The 17,516-nt window shown below is 43.7% G+C and overlaps 2 protein-coding genes across 5 annotated transcripts in view; one reads left to right on the plus strand and one right to left on the minus strand.

Moving 5' to 3' along the window:
• The window catches only part of SMPX (small muscle protein X-linked), a 124,811-nt gene extending 109,769 nt beyond the window's left edge, over nucleotides 1-15,042 (minus strand). The window contains exons 1-2 of the mRNA XM_014847923.3: nucleotides 14,819-15,042; nucleotides 8,922-9,006 (exon numbers count right to left, since the gene is read on the minus strand). The gene's annotated coding sequence lies outside the window, so the exon portion shown is untranslated. The remainder of the gene's footprint in view (nucleotides 1-8,921; nucleotides 9,007-14,818) is intronic.
• A 65-nt stretch (nucleotides 15,043-15,107) lies between these two features.
• MBTPS2 (membrane bound transcription factor peptidase, site 2) overlaps nucleotides 15,108-17,516 on the plus strand; it is a 42,240-nt gene continuing 39,831 nt past the window's right edge. For 3 of the 4 annotated variants that reach the window (XR_006522491.2, XM_014847925.3, XM_014847924.3), the window contains exon 1: nucleotides 15,108-15,317. Coding sequence is in view for 2 of the 4 variants with exons in the window: in XM_014847925.3 (XP_014703411.1) it covers nucleotides 15,243-15,317 (75 nt within the window). In the remaining 2 variants the exon portion in view is untranslated. The remainder of the gene's footprint in view (nucleotides 15,318-17,516) is intronic. The other variant, XM_070502680.1, reaches the window with a different exon arrangement.

The following is a 17,516-nucleotide window of genomic DNA, read 5'->3' on the forward strand; positions in this document are numbered from 1 at the left end:
CCCTGACTGTATTGCTCAGCATCCAGTCTGGAAAACAGAACCCAGACCAGTTATTTTAACAGAGAAAATTTAATATAGGGATTTAGTAAGGCAGGTGTTGGAGGGTTGGGAAAGCAAAAGGGGAACACTGAGGTAACCCAAAGACGGTAACTGCAAGAAGCAGTACCGACCCTGGGCCTGAGGAAGCAAAGGAAAGAAGTCAGTTGCCAGAACCCAGAAGCTCAGAGGAGGGGCCCCATGGAGCTGGGACACAAACCTCTGAGGGGGGAGTTGTTTAGCTGGTGCTGGTGCCTCAGAAGTGTGAGAAGACGGCCTTGTGGACCTTGGACTCATGTCTCTGAGGAGAGCACGGCGAGGCTGGCTCCAGGATTCCTAACAACAACCTGGAAAGTGGAACCAATTGGTGCTGGAACCCACTGCTGCTGATAAAGTGCAGTGCAGCTGCTGGCTGATGCTGGACATGGGGAGGAGCAGGCTCTTCTCTTTCTTCCAGCCTTGCAATATCCCTCCAGTGCACCTATAGGCAGAGCCTAACAGGGACAGCTGGCAAAGCAGAAATGTTTGCAGAGCCCCTGCCCCAGCAGGACAAAGAAGAGTCTGGAATTGAGAAACAATGGCTTAATAACCTCGCGCACTGCTTTCCTCTAAGTGGCAGGGATTTTATTGAGTTATTTTATTTCCATGAATGATGTCTATAATATCATTTGTGGGGATTCTTGGGGGGAGAGGAGCACAGGAATTGCTAAATTTGTGAGTGAAAATGTACTTTAATCTACACCCCAGGGGCAGTTAGTGAACACTAAAGGGCTCTGATCAGTAATTCACATTTCAGGGTAGCTATGCCAACATGGCCATCTGAATCTGCCCCAGGGCTTTTGTATTAACTTAAGGGGTATTAGAAATAATTTCTCATTGGTGAAATGAGCGGTGTTCGAGATAGGTGACGGGCCAGAAAGACTGCATGAGCCTTACAGCTCTTACATAAGTGAGAAAATAAGAATCCAGCACACCCAGCAGCCTAACATGTAGGCACAGACTTCTATTTGATCTGGTGTCCTGCTCCCTTCATAAAGGACAATGAGGTCTGATCTGACTAAAAGGCCTGCTCATCTGTCTTCGGAATAGTGCTGAGTCTGCCTTCGATGAAGCCTCTGGGGGTGGGTGCTTGTTGGAATGCCTAAGGGACTGACAGTAAAGTCACTGGACTCACAGGAACAAGTTGCCTGTTTGGTGACTGTTCCCTCTAAGTGTTTGTATGTTTGGCAGAATTTGGTCTGCAACTTGCTTTTACAGTGATATCCCCCCTGGTTGTGAAGGAGGAGATCCATGACTCTCATCTGTCTCTGATTGTTAACTACTGCCCTATATTAACCAAAGAATTCAGTGATGCCTGAGCAGCCACACTGGCTTAGATCCATTTACAAGAGCTCTAAGAGTGCTGTTGGTGGGAGCTGCATCACCAGTGAAAGAAGCCTAAGGAGAAGGTCATATTTAGGGAGCCGAGTTAGAAGAGCATGGTCAGCAGATCATCCATCCATGAAAATTCTCCTTCCAGCACTTCTCCCTGAAACTTCAGAAATGTGCACGCTGAGAAGCCATTTCCTCACCCTACAATTCACGATCGTCCAGTACTCCAGATCCTAGAACTGCCCTCTTCTTCCAGCCCTCAGCCCTAGTCCCCTCACCTCCACTCCCCACCCAGGCCCTGCCCTGCTGGGCTCCTCTCTCTGGGCCCCGGAACAATACTCACCTGCACTTTGAGAGGTTCACTGTCCGATGAATGAGGAAATGGGCAAGGGGAAGTCCCCAAGGCCACTGTGAAGTTCAAGCAGCTGTGCTGAGAATGTCATGACAATTTTTGAAGTAATTAGGAGATGAAGGGTCACAACACAAAGGATGAGAGATACACATTTTGGAAGAGGTTAATCATACAATCTAGAACTCTCCACATCCCTGCTCTGGCATGTAAAGTGTAGTTTCCAAAGCCTCTTCATAAGCATCTCCTACCGCTCCCCAACACACACACAAACACACACACTCTTCCTGAGAGATTACTGGTCTCATCTGAGAAACAATCAATTCAGTGTTGCCAATCACGCCCTTACATCAGCCAGGAAAATCAGGCCAAATTTTAAAAGGATCAGGCTTTATATAAGAAGTTCAGAAAATAAAAAATCAATAAATGCATGAGTCTATACTGTGACCTAAGATGATGTGGGCCTTTGGGGGAAATGGAAGCTATTTGGCACCTTCGGTTGTAATTTCTGTTCTACTGTTTGGCCAGGATGGGATTTTCCAAGGCATTCGTGCAGTTCATTAAATATGTTATTATGTTGGCTTATGTTTCTCTTTCAATTTAAGAACTTAGCTCTTAGAAAACATTTGCCTGAAATGAGTCCAAGTAGTTTAGGCCTCAGAAGCAAATCCATTTTGACTAATAAAAGACTAATTCTCTAAATAAGCAAGATGGTTTTTCTTAAATGAGAATCTAATTGTGAAATCCTATATCCTTAAATCTAGCAAATTACTAGCATAGACATTTCTAAGCCCATGCAACTTGCATCAGATTTCTCATCATCAGAAAAAGGAATAATTTCTCTATCATCAGAATTCGAAATGAGCTGCAAGAACACGGGCCTCAGCTGGCAATTACCTCTTGAAGTAAACAAATCCATATGCTGGGACCTGGAAGATTTGGGTCTCTTCCATGACTTTTCCCATCCCCCATGCACACCCTCCCCCTCCTACCCCACCCCACCCACCAGCCAATCACTTTCAAACCCTTAATCGGCCTTCTTGTCTGCCCTTTATTGGGGACTAGGAATGGCTCCTGTCTTTAATGAAATTTTCTTCCTCAAATTCCAGAGACAAAACATTATTGCTCATATTTTCAGGCAGAGCAGCTATTCAGGTGTCACTGATCAAGTCTCTCAGCCCTTAAGTCAGACTTGCATAAATTGACACACTCTAAAAAAGAAAATTAGCATGTCACATCTGGGTCTTTTCACTCAGAAATGCATTGATTAAGAAGTAGTCTTGGGGGCCAGCCCCGTGGCCGAGTGTGGTTAAGTTCACACACTCCACTTTGGCAGTCCAGGGTTTCACCCGTTCAGATCCTCGGTGCGGACATGGCACTGCTCAACAGGCCATGCTGAGGCGGCGTCCCACATGCCACAACTAGAAGGATCCACAACTAAAATATACAACTATGTACTGGGGGGTTTTGGGGAGAAGAAGGATAAATAAATAAATAAAATCTTTAAAAAAAAAGAATTAGTCTTGGAGGCCAGCCCCATGGCTTACTGGTTAAGTTCATGCACTCCACTTCAGTGGTCTGGGTTCGCAGGTCCAGATTCCGGGCACAGACCTACAACACTTGTCAGCCATGGGAGGCAAGCCACATATGAAGTGGAGGAAGACTGGCACAGATGTTAGCTCAGGGCTAATCTTTCTCAGAAAAAAATAAATAAAAAATAAAATAAATAAAAAAGAATTAGTCTTCTGGCTATAAACAAATAACTTGGAGCAGTATATCTTACAAAGACAGATCCTACCACTCCCTCCTGGGAGAGATGCCTTTGTCCCTTGGTATCAAATCAGCCACAAGAGCTGATCATTATTCCAGCTGTATCCTTCGAATTGTTGCAAACATTATCAGCCCAGTTCTGTCTTTTTTATTATAGCCACAAGGTAAAGTCTCTCTTCAAACTACTAGGGTCACCTGTAGGCTGTCTTGCAATGTAGTGTGTGGATGACAAAAGTCTAACAAAGGGAAGATTTGAGTAATGAAAATAAAGAGAAGAAAGTAGAGAAGACTTTGAAAAATGCAAAGGCTATGCACATATTTCATTGCCATGAGTCTTTTAGACATGTCTATGTACTAGACTTTTCAAAATAGATTACCTTGAGCAGATCCTCAAACCAAATGTATTCCCTGTTGTTTGTTGTCACTCATGTATACATTGGTCAAATAAAAAGAAAATGAGGGGGCTGACCCGGTGGCACAGTGGTTAAGTTCGCATGTTCCGCTTCTCGGCGGTCCGGGGTTCACCGGTTGGGATCCCGGGTGCGGACATGGCACTGCTTGGCAAAAGCCATGCTGTGGTAGGCGTCCCATGTGTAAAGTAGAGGAAGATGGGCACAGATGTTTGCTCAGGGCCTGTCTTCCTCAGCAAAAAGAGGAGGATTGGCAGTAGTTAGCTCAGGGCTAATCTTCCTTAAAAAAAAAATTAGTACTCCCTATATGCAAGGCATTAACTATATTAGGTACTGGGGACAAGATGGTGAAATAGAGTCACAGTTTCCAACCTCATGAAGGTCATTCATAGTCTATCAGGGGAGACAGTCAATTAAATTAAAGAAAACAATGCTTTGTGCTAAAGGCTCTGATAAAATCAAGTGCTGGAGCTTTGGCAAGGCAGAGAAGGAGCAACTCATTCAGTCCTGCAGGTGACATGTACACTGATGGAGGGAGACACAGATACCCTGGGGTGGGTGGGAGTAGGAAGACAGAGGTGGGGAAGAGAGAGGGAAGAGTACGTCAGGAGAAGGCAACAGCATGGATGAAGGTTTGAAAGTGAGAATGGCACACCCCATTATTGGACCTGAAAGGTGATCAGGAGAATAGAGTGAGCAGAACGCAGTGAGGGAGGCAAAGAAGTTGCAAGAAAAATGACAAAAAAAAAAAAAACACATAGCATTGGAGATTGGACTGGTGGTTACCTTTGGGGAAGGGGGGAAGGGGGAGGGCAAAAGGGGTGATTAGGGTCACATGTGAGGGGATGGACTATAATTAGTGTTCGGGTGGTGAACGTGATGTAATGTATACAGAATTCGAAATATGATGTACATCTGAAAAAAATAAAAATTAAAAAAAAAAAGAAAAAAGGGTTTTGGACTTGACCCTAAGGTCAAGGAAAAGTGGTGTTGGCTGGATTGTTCCCAATTCTTCACTCCCTTCATGTTACAGAACTGACCACAGCTTCACAGTGTGCAGAGTGCATGTCCCTGCCCCTTGAAGTTGGGTTTAGCAATGTGACATGCTTTGGCCAATGGAATGTTAGCAAAGTAGGCCAGCAGAAGCTATGAATGAGCTCACTTGGTTTAGCTTGCCCTCTTGCGCCCCTACAATCATCCATGAAAAAGACATGCTTCAGGTAGCTGCTGCCCCTTCAGTTTAGGCCCTAGCATGATGGTTCATGGACTAAACCTAAACCCAACCGGAAGCCTGGGGTCCTACCCAGCTGACTGAGCCTTAATGAGCCAAACTGCTGCCAACCTTCAGATCTGAAAGCAGGAAAATAAATATTTATTTTGGTAAGCCACTGAGATTGGGGGATTGTTGTACAGCAACAACTGACTAAAATGCAAAGCCATGGCAAAATTTTCCAGAGGGGAGTGACATGGGCATAGCTGTATTTTAGAACACTGCCTGGCTCCATTATGGAGAACAGATTGAGAGAGAGAAGACTAGTTGGAAGAGGTGCAGAGACCAGTTGGGAGATGGTTTTGTCAATCCAGAGAGAAATGATGGTGGCCTTGCCTAGGGTGACAGTGGCAGGGGACAGAAAGAAGCACTGATTCCTGTTTAGTATTCCTTTAGTACAGTGTTCTTGCTTTGTGTTATTTTTCTTTTCAATATAAAACCTATTTTCCTCTAAGACCAAGATAAGTACAATCTCTCTAAGACATTAGAGCTCAACAGCCTGTTTAGCAGTCCAGATTCATTTGTTCATTCAGGTATTCATTCTACTGCCATCTATTGAATGCCTGCCATGTGTCAGAATAATAAGATATGACACCTCTGCCATCCCAAAGCCTACAGTCCAGGAAGGAGAGACGGACACATAAGCAAATAATTGCAATAATATGTTGGAAGTACTGCAATAAAAGTGAGAATAAAACCTACAAGAACGTAAAGGAGAATCTGATCCTTTATTCTATTAATGTTCCTGGAGATGTTCATATTCGTGTGGGCAGGGGTCTTCGTTTTATTCACTTATATATCTCAGGAGTCTAAAAGAAAATGCCTAGCATCCATAATTAGTAGATGACTAATAAATATTTGGTTTTTGTGTTTAGCTTCCTGAACTTTGGCTCAGATTCACCCTTCTGCCTCTTTCAGGTCTAGACTACCTCAAATAGGATTCCTGTGAACTGAGACGATCGATGGTCAATAGTTTTGAGTAACAAAGAGAATGTAGGATAATGACTGAGAGGACATTGCATTGGGCCACCAGGAGGTTGCTATTGACTTTTGAGGGCGGCGTTTCAATAGAGTGCTGGGGTAAGAAACCACACTGCAAACACAAGCTTCCTCATCCTGTTTCTTTTGGTTTTAAGTTCTCCATCAGTGGGGATTAGACTATCTGCCAGACGCGCTGTAGATGCGGGAAGGAAGGCGCACAGCCAAGAAGGACTAGCAGGATGGCTACTACCTTAATGGATTCATCCTGGCCTAAGTCTTGCCCTCAGTTGTGGCCATCCATGAGCTTTATCTCAGAGATCCTGATTCACACTAACCCACAAGGGACTAAATATTACATACCAATTTGCTTCATGATTAATTTTAATTGAGAAATATAACTATTGTGTGGACATTTTTATTCTTATCTGTCTGACCAGTACATTTTTTTCCTTTACACAAGCTATACAGGATGTCTAATTATCAGAAGGTGGCTTAAGGTATATGGAATTAGAGCAAAGAAAGAGGGTTTAAATGTTAAAATAGAATCGGGCTTTCTTAGCCTGACTTAATTTCAGGGTTTGAAGTGTCAGGCATTATGGATATTTATTGAGACTCCTGGAACCCAAAGTATACTAACAAGTACACAGGCTACAGCTGGTCCTAAGGCACCCTCGGCTACCCATCCTAAACACTGCTCTCCAGAAAGAGCTAGTCTTAGCCAATTTAGTGCACCTCACGCAGTAGGTTTCCGAGAATATCTCCCCAGGAGAGTGCATAGAAAGGCAGTGCCCATGTTTACCTAGCCCTCCCTGCTGTTTTCTAGGGCTCCATTGCTGGCCAATCCTTATTTCTGATTGACACATGGGTTTCCGCAAAGCCTCTGAAGGCGACTCCCCACATCAAGGCCAGGGGCCCTCCCATGTGGAATGTTTCAATACAGAAGGGTAGAATAGGCAAATACAATTTGTAAAAGAAAACCAGCAAGTGCAGTATTGGTAAATAAATTCAAATTTGGCAGGCTCTTCTTATAAAACTGGTTGTAATACTACAATGCTGGCACACTGATTTTAATATAGGGTTATACCTCCATGACAAGCGATTAGGGAAAATTTCACAACTGTTTGTTTGAACAATCTTTGGCCTTCCAATGAACCACAAAGTAATCAATCATTCTGTCAGTGGTGTATTTATCTTTACATCTCCCCCAACTAATCCCTAACTGACGAAGCAGTGTCAAGATAAAATTACACGGCACTGAATAAAATGTAAGCACAAGCATGAAAACGTTATCACCGTAGATCACCATTCTTGTCAAACTCAGCCCGTGTACATTTACCCATGCAGTTACTGCTCCACAGGTGATTAGATCTGAGTAGATCTGAGTAGCAGTTGTCAATGGGCAGTTACTTCAGAATCACTGGTAGGGTGAGAATGACAGTCCCTTGCAACTGTCTACATGCTAACCAGAAGGGGAAGTCCTTTCATACTTATTTCAAATCCTCGGTTGGTTTGTTAGTATTTCTACTACAATTGGCACATGGTTTCCAGTTTTTCGCCTTTCTTTTGAGGTGTCTGTCCTCTTCAGATGTCTGGTGATTTGGGTCTATGAACTCATAGCCCCACGGAGGTACTGGCTTCTCGGCCTCGTAATATCTACAGGCAATGGCTGAAGGGCAGCCCCTTATCTGGGTCGGCTCCAAAATCCAAGAGAAGCAGTGAAAAGGAGCACTCCAATATGCCCATCCTTACGCAAGACACTAACTCTCTTATGTGCTGGGGACAGGATGGTGAAATAGAGTCACCCGTTTATTCTCATCCCACTGAGCAAATTCTCAGATCAGGGGTACACCTTCGAACCCTCAGAAAGAAGTGGGACTTAGAGAAGTCAGCTATGAGGGTCTGCAGGGAGCAGGGCAGTTGCCGAGGTCAGGCAGTCCAGCCATCTTCAGTCGCTCCACACCCCAGGAGAGCCTGGCCTCTGCTGAAATGACTCCCACGCAGCGCCCCCTCCCCCAGGCATGGGCTGGTCCGGCTTGAGAGTGTATCCCTCAAGAGAAGTCCTGCATTGGCTTTTGCCAGGAGCCCTGAAAGTGTCCCAGCCTGGGACCATTTCTTATACTAATTTCTCAGCTCGGGGCTGCCAGACCACACAGGTAATGTAAATTCAGACTGAAAACCACCAGACAAAAGGCAGTAATTATAAATTCTCATAGATATATAAATACTTTTTCACTCAAAGCTCTGACCTGGGCGGACAGCTTTTTTGTTTTCTACCTCAGCTGATAGATGGCTTTTCTTTCTACTCCACTGTAGCCCTCTCAGGGTCCCAAGTTAGTACAAGGTTCTTAGTTCCAATTCCCCACTCATCTGCTCCCAGAGCCTTTTTTCTGGACCCCAAAAGTTGTTCAAACTCAAGCCCAAAGATTGGAGTACTTGGTTACAAGGATCGGAGTACTCTCTTCCTCCTCCAGGGGAAACAGTGTCGGCAGCTGCTTACCTCGCGGAATTGTGGGTCCAGCTCTGATTCTGGCCCTCAAGTATTTCCCTAACCATCCTAATTATGCATTTAAAAGGATGCATGCCTGATTTTATCAGGCACTTCTAGGTGTTCTGTAGCAGAAGGGCTTTCAGATTATCCAAACTGCCGCACGGCCCGAATGGAAGGCCTGTTGAAGGCTAGGAAGCATGTAAACATGAACGTGTCCGTGCTCCAGCCTCAGAGTCCCAGCCTTACCTCCTGCCAGGGGCTGGGGCCAGGGGTGTTTTGAAGAGGCACACCGCCGCAAGTGATTCTGATGTGTATCTCTGCTTACGAACCACTGGAACGGAAAATAACAAGCCTGGATCATTATATTGTGCAAGGAGATTGCTTACATTTTACTGGAAAATAATCTTTGCCTATTTTTCAAAAGAAATAGTGTTTTTGTGTGTGTGTGTGTGTGAGAAAAATTGTCCCTGAGCTAACATTTGTTGTCAATCTTCCTCTTTTTGCTTGAGGAAGATTGTCCCTGAGCCAACATCTGTGCTGGTCTTCCTCTATTTTGTGTGTGGGACTCCACCATACCATGGCTTGATGAGCAGTGTGTAGGTCCACACCTAAGATCCGAACCCACAAACCCTGGGCTGCCAAAGCAGAGCACACAAACTTAACCACTACACCACAGGGCCGGCCCCTGATGGTAAGTTCTTTTTATAGCTAATTGGATGCAGAAGAGTTTATTGGCATTATGCATTATTATATAGTGCACAATTCCATTTTCTGAAAGGGTAGGAAAAAATAGATGTTTATACCATGTTTCCTGCAGGAAAACTTTCCTTGGCCAAAATTTTGCTGAGCTCTGAAAACGTTTTAAAACTTTTGCATCATTTGCTTTGCCCTGTCAACATGTTGAGAACCAACGTCAGAGATTTTTGACCTTTGGCAGTTTCTTAGCTGAATAGGTAATAATTCAGAATTTTTAATTATGTCACTGATAAGATAAGTAAATAAGCAGATGAAAATTTTCAAGTGCCACGTACAGCTGCTATCTTGTTTGCAGTTCTTACCAAAACCCATTAAATCCAAGAGGATAAAATGCCCATTTTGAGTATTGTACAGGATTTGTACAGAAGGTACAAGCTAAATTTTTCAAGTCACCTATTAGAATTATTATTGATACAATCCATGCTTTGTGTAAAGGTAATTTGCTTTCTGAAAATTTTCCTGGTTATCAAACAATATTAGAAAATAAATGCTGAATTTTCTTCTCAGTTATTTTATTTTGCCAGTCCTCACTATCACATCTAAGCAGTGTGTACTTGCCCCAAATTGAAGCAATCAAAAATCCATATTCTGTATACCATGATAAGTGTTTTATATGAGGTATCTCATTTATTCCTTGTAAGAGCTCCCTGCTCATATTAGCCACATTTTACAAATGAGAAATGAAGTAATTTGCAAGATTGCACAAGCGATAGGTGGTACAGCTTCTATTTGAACCTAGGCCATTTAACTCTGGAGCCTGCATGTCTAACCACAAAACTGTACTAGCTCTTAAATTTAAAAAAATTAAAAAGCAAAAACATACAAATAAGAAGCCTACTTAAGGAACATTCTAGGATCACAATGTCTAATACCAAGTTTTATTGGGGTGACTCCTCCAAATATATCCCAAACCCAACTACCTCTCACATCCACTGCCTCTGATTGGGACATCGCAGTAAGGGACCTCAGTGGATCTGCACAGCACAGCATGGTCTCGGGATCAGCAGTATGGACATCAGCTGACAACTGGTTAGAAATGCAGATTCTCTACCCCACCTTCATCCCAGCCCTGCTGACTCAGAAACTCTGGGGGTGGGACTGGCGAGCTGTGTTTTAACAAGCCCTCAAGGGGATTCTGATGCACACTCAAGTTTAATGACTGGCCTAACAGAAAGATGTGTTCGTCCAGTCTTTTGATAGCCCTGCCAAACTTCAGACAGTCTCTACTGAACCATCATTTTTTTTTTGAGGAAGATTAGCCCTGAGCTAACATCTGCCACCAATCCTCCTCTTTTTTGCTGAGGAAGACTGGCCCTGAGCTAACATCTGTGCCAGTCTTCCTCTACTTTATATGTGGGACGCCTGCCACAGCATGGCTTGACAAGTGGTGCCATGTCCACACCCAGGATCCAAACCCATGAACCCCAGGCCGCCAAAATGGAACGTGCAAACTTAACCGCTGCACCACCAGGCCAGCCCCTGAACCATTGTCACTCTTCTATCTTTACAGAATAAAGTTTTGCCTTTGGGAACACAGTGATCTTCAATTCTTCTCAGGTATGTGCTTCCTTCAAGAGCTAAACTAGATCTGCACAAATCTACCACCTCGGGTCTCCTGAGACCCTGATACTGTCTGGGGCTTCATGTACCCAGTCCATGCATAGAATCCTTTATAGCTAAGCAGAGTTTAACAACAAAAATAATTTAAAAGGATTTCTAATGCCCGCTTGTGCCCCTCAGAGAACATTAAAGGTGATTAAAATTAAAGGACTGAAAATACCAAGTCCTTGTATGTCAATAATATCTCAATAAAGCTTGAAACTTTTTTTTTAATTTTAAAAATATCAAGTCTAGGCAAGGATATGGAGCAACTGGAACTCTCTTGCATTGTTGGTGAGAATGTACATCAGTACATCCATTTTAGAAAACTATTTGACACAAAATACTAAAGATACAGATATGTCCAGTCTATGACCCAGTAATTCCACACTCAGACATATACCCAACATAAATGAACGATTATGCCCACCAGCACATATATACAAAAATGTTCTTGGCATTGTTATTCATAATAGCCAAACACTGGAAACACTGGAAACACCTAAATATCCACCAACTATAGAACAGATAAATAATTTGTGAAATACTACACAGAGGTAAGAAACAAAAACAAAAATCTGCTTTTGCTACATACAAAAATATTGATCAGGGGCTGGCCCCGTGGCCGAGTGGTTGGGTTCGCGAGCTCTGCTGCAGGCGGCCCAGTGTTTCGTTGGTGCGAATCCTGGGCGCGGACATGACACTGCTCATCAAGCCATGCTGGGGCGGTGTCCCACATACCACAACTAGAAGGACCCACAATGAAGAATATACAACTATGTACTGGGGGGCTTTGGGGAGAAAAAGGGAAAAAAATAAAATCTTTAAAAAAAAATATTGATCAATCTTACAAATGTAATGTTTAATGAAAGAAGGCAGACACAAAAGAATATATACCATATGATTCCATTTTTATGACATTAAGAAAAAAGAGAAAAACTTATCTCTGGTGATAGAAACCAGAAGAGTGGTTACTTCTGGGCAGGGGAATGCACTGGGAAAGGGATGTGGAAGACACGTAGGGTACTGGTATGTTCTGTATCTTCACCTGGGTGCTAGGTACACAGGTATAGACATATGTTAAAAATTCATCAAGCTCAGCCCTTGAGATTTGTGCATTTGACCATACATAAGTAACATCTCAAAATAAAAGGGAAACAGTGAAATCAATGAAGAATATTAAAGGAGATCCAGATCAGAACCACAGCAAGAGCCCTAAAGTCAGCTTTCCTCTCCTCCCCAATTTTCTCACACACATAGCTGCCACAGCACCTCTCACAAGCCATGCTGTGGCAGGTGTCCCACATATAAAGTAGAGGAAGATGGGCATGGATGTTAGCTCAGGGCCAGTCTTCCTCAGCAAAAAGAGGAGGATTGACAGCAGATGTTAGCTCAGGGCTGATCTTCCTCAAAAATAAAAAAAAAAGAATAGGTTGATCTCTGGAATTCAGGCATTTCTTGCTGCCATCTTGCGTCCTCTATCTTGTCTCTTCTGCTGCCGCCAGCTAGCTACCACTCCTGATAAATTCCAGAAACCAGCAGGATTCAATTCAGTGTTTTGTTTTGACTGCTGGGTCCCTGATGAGAACACCAAGCTGGTTGAATAAGTAAATTTTTATGATGGGAACAGAAACAATCAATTCATTTCCTACATATCTTGAGTAATCGGATAGCCACACAGTAGCTGGGACTTCTCCCAGCAAGTGGTCCAGAAAAGGCTTCAGGCTAACAAAAGAGAAGGCTTCTCAATTCTTAAGTTAATATTCTCCTCCCAGGGAAGAACAGTGTTAAAAACTACAGTTCACAGTTATACAAGAGCAAACGAAGGTCAGTTCAAATACAAGAGTGCCACTGGTCTTAGTGCAGTTTGAAGCTTTAATAACTTCAGAAGTACAAATTCTACGAACTTACACAAAACAGCATTTGAAAGTAAAATTATTTCAATTTCTTTCATGCTTATTTGGTCTAGGGAATTGTGTGTGTGTGAGGAAGATTGGCCCTGACCTAGCATCTGTTGCCAATCCTTCTCTTTCTGCTTGAGGACAATTGTTGCTGAGCTAACATCTGTGCCAATCTTCCTCTATTTTATGTGGGACACTGCCACAGCGTGGCTTGACAAGCAGTGCTTGGTCCAAGCCTGGGATCCAGGGCTGCGAACCCCAGGCCACCAAAACAGAGTGCACAAACTTAACCACTGTGCCACACAGGCCAGTCCCTGGTATTGGGAACTTTTGAACTGTAAATGTATTTCAATTTTTTCTTTCAGTCAATGTTTGCCATCTTCAGTTAGGGGTCTAAAAAATTTGAAATTTAAAATTATTCAAAATTCACAAAATGAAATAAGTCTGAAAGAAATTTAAATAAACTTTCAAGTCATGCGTTTTGCAAGTTTGCAGCATTTATTCTTCTGATAATATCAAAAGCTAAAACTGTACTAAGACTTTTGGGACACCTGTACATGGAAAACTATGGAGTCACAGGGTGCTTGAATATAAACTTTTATAATTTACACTCAGCTATGTCCAAAATAAACTGAAACATTTTATAACAACACATACACACCGATATATGCAAGGTGATGTAAAAGTAAGTCATAAGCTTTCTTGAAGCTACACAGATACTGTGCTAAATTATTAAAACTTTTTTAGGAAAAGTATGGGAGGGTGAGGCAAACTGGTAGCAATATCTGTAGTATAGGTTTCTAGTATTATGTATTTTTACTTTGGAGGGTGTTGAGGGTGTATTTTTATTTGGAATGCTTGTTCTTAAGATAGTATTATGTTTTCAATATTTTGATATTAGTAGTATTATTGCTAATGATGCTTTTCCAGAAAAGTTAAAACAAATAACTTTTAAAGACTCAAACACTAAGACAATGCCAGGGGCCAGCCCAGTGGTGCAGCAATTAAGTTCACACGATCGCTTTGGTGGCCTGGGGTTTGCCACTTCGGATCCTGGGTGTGGACATGGCACCGCTTGGCAAGCCATGCTGTGGCAGGCGTCCCACATATAAAGTAGAGGAAGATGGGCACGGGTGGGCCAGTCTTCCTCAGCAAAAGGAGGATTGGTAGCAGATGTTAGCTCAGGGATAATCTTCCAAAAAAAGAGAGAGAGAGAATGCCAAAAAACACTTCATAAATGTTAGTTTTCCTTCCTATTAGAGATCACAGTTCAGTGGTTCTCCATCTTGATTGCACAGCAGAATGACCAAAGGATCTTAAAAAAACACTGATGATTGGGACCCACGCTGAGATTCTGAGTCATTTCGTCTAGCCTACTGAACGGCCATGGGGAATTTTAAAAGCTCCCTGCTTCTTCTAATGTACAGCCAAGGTTGAGAACCACTGCTCCAGGTCAATATATAATCAGGCATACGTCAACATAAACTTATGTACAGATGTTCAGAGCTCCATTTTTTTTTTACCATAGCACCGATCTCAAATTTTATAATGGAAGAGGTTGAGAAGAAAACCCAGTTTAATCAGCAACATGGACGAATCTCAAAAATATTATGCTGAGCGAAGTAAGCCGGACAGAAAAGAGTACTTACTGTATGATCCTATTTACATAAAGTTTAAATAAATTAGAACGGGGAGGGGGTTGACTGGGAAGGGACGAAAAGGAAATTTCTGAGATTAGAAACGTTCTCTATTTTAAGGTACACAGATAGATGCAGTTATCAAAACTCATCGAAATGGACAGTTGAGATCTGCATTATGATTTCGCTTTATGTAAACTACGCTCCAATAAAAAGAACGAATAAACGTAATTAACTTAAATCTGGATACCTATGTCAGGGTTTGGGAGGCAGAGACGATTATTACTTCAGATGACCCCCAAACCCTCACTGGATTAAAAGCAACTGCAAACCCCAGACCAGCACCGGAAAGAATGGAGAGCCGACAGCAGGGAGAGCCAAAGCCTAAGAAATCGCTGGTGGGCTGGCAGACACAGCGGAATGACGCCAGGGCAGCGGCGCCCGAGTGTAGCACGAAAAGAAGCCCCCGCGCCCTTTTCCGGTGCGCACACGTCCGACCCTGTGTCCCATAGGAAGGGTCCGGAGGGAAACGGCGGCACCGCGAGAAAGGAGCCGGGGACAGCTTGGTTCCTGCGCGGATGCTGGGGCTGTAGGCGCCGCGCTGTCAGCTGGCTGCGGCTCTCAGGGAGAAGGACGTCGCGGCTCGCCTTCCCTCCTCTACTTCCGCCGCTGTCATGATTCCGGTGTCGCTGGTGGTGGTGGTGGTGGGCGGCTGGACTGCAGTCTACCTGACCGACTTGGTGCTGAAGGTGAGGGCCTCGGGGCTAAGGCCCAAGCCCGCGGAGCCCGTGGCCGGGGCGCAAGGCCCGATGCCTCGTCTCTTGCCCCGCCTTGCGCCTCCCGGGCCGGACGCGGCGCAGCCGTAGCCCACAGGCCGCCCTCCGCGTGGCGCCCGGCTCCGTGCTGTGAATAAAGCCCGGCGGGAGGGGTGTGGCGGCCCGCGCAGCCGCCGCAGTCGCATTGCGGGTGGTGCAGGCCCGCAGCCATCGGGTCCTGCCCGAGAGGCGCCGGCAGTGGGCTTGGGAGGGCTGGGGCCTGCCGGACCCCGCGGCAGCGCACCAGAGGCAAAAGGAAAATGTCTGCCTAGGAAAGGCATGGTTTCCTTCGTTGTCTTTAAGATCACGACCCTCTGGAGACTCTGGTATTGGAATGAATCTAAGACAACTTGTGATTTAGATCAGTGGTCTCAAACCGTGAAGTGCGTACGATCATCTGGGGTTCCGGTTAAAATGCACATTCTGATTCGGCAGATCTGGGGCAGGGCCTAAGATGCAACCAGGTCCCAAGTGTTACCAGTGCTACTAGTCTACAGATAACTAGTTGCTGACAACTCGAATTCTCGTTTGCACCCTGCACACCCTTCTCCACACTAGCCCCCGAAACCCTCCAAACACACACACCCTGGGTGCTCGACCATTCTTCAGTTATTTGGGAAGGATAGCAAAAATGATGAACAATTGTCTGACCACATGCTTCAAGCAACCTTTCGAAATGGAATATTGGGGGTTGGGGGTAACTGTACATGTGGAATAAATTCCTATACGATCTCAAATGTTTAATTAAAAATTCCAATTGTGAATAGTGAGTATCTATATACTATTTATAATAGTAAATAGCAGCACGTGCATCATCTGAGAGCTTGTCAGAAATGTAGACTCTCAGGCCTCATCCCTGACCTACAGAATCAGAATCTGCAACTTCGCAAGATCGCCAGGTGCTTCCTCTGCACGTACTTGGCATAGTGCTTACCATGTCATAAGCAGTACAGGCCACTGCTTCTTTCAACAGTGATTTTGTTATTTAGAGAAAACAAAGCCTCATGATTTCTTCGTGTTGCATATGTGACAAAAAATCCAAAATAAAAAGAACTTTTTGAACCTCTACAGTCTCTGGTCAAGTGTGTGAGGTGATCAGGCTGTCACTTTAATTTCAGTAACAGTCTCTAGCTCCCTAAGAGAGCACTATTCCTTGAGCAAAAGACCTAACTCACATCCAGGCTATCTGCCTGGGGAATGGAGAGACCTCGAATTTTAGGTCTGCACCTTCAGCTTCTCTGCTTCCATCTTGGTCTACTATCCCACCCTTGGTTCATCTGGGGTTTCCTCAGTAGATATCTGCTTGAAGGGTGTGTCCCTCCTTTTCCAAGTCCTGGAAAACAAGCAGGTTTTAAACACTTCACGTGAAGACTGAGAGCTGAGAACATCACAGATCTGAAGGCAAACTGATACCTATATACAGACTTGGGTCATTTTTTATGACAGTGATAGGGCTGAAATATCCTTCTGGAGACAGATAAGTTTCTCCAGTGAATGGGCATCCATATGACAAAATACTATACTTACTGTAACTGAGGTGATGGGGATTTGTGTCAGGTATATAAAACAACCTTACATTATCTAAAACCCTACATTACTCAAGGACTTCAACTTCCCTAAAGATAAAATTTGTTAGGTTGTGTATGAGCAGATAGCCCCCCAACCCTGAAGAATGTAAGAGAAGTTACCAAGACCAAGATGGCTTTAACTAAGTTTTGTACTTTTACGCGATCAAAGTCGGCCTAATTTCTTGGGGTTGTTGCTCAGAAGAGCATAGAAAGCACTAATTCCAACTAACCTGTCCCCTCTGTTGGATGGGTTGGGGGTCTTCTTAAATTGTAACACAAGACTTCTTGTTAGGGTAACAAGACTTCTAGGCCTGCGCTGTCCAGCATGGTAGCTACTACCTGTGGCCACTGAGCATTTGAAATAGAGCTAATCCAAATTGAGATGGATACCAGATTTCAAAGACTTAGTGCATAAATAAATAAATAGAATGTAAAGCATTTCAATAATTTTTTATATTGATTACATGTTGAAATGATAGTATCTTGGCTATTTTGAGTTAAATTAATCTGTTTCATACTTTTAAAAATTTGGCTGCTAGAAAATTTAAAATTACATATGTGGCTT

The sequence above is a fragment of the Equus asinus genome, chromosome X (genome assembly GCF_041296235.1).
Source record: "Equus asinus isolate D_3611 breed Donkey chromosome X, EquAss-T2T_v2, whole genome shotgun sequence".
NCBI lineage: Eukaryota > Metazoa > Chordata > Mammalia > Perissodactyla > Equidae > Equus > Equus asinus.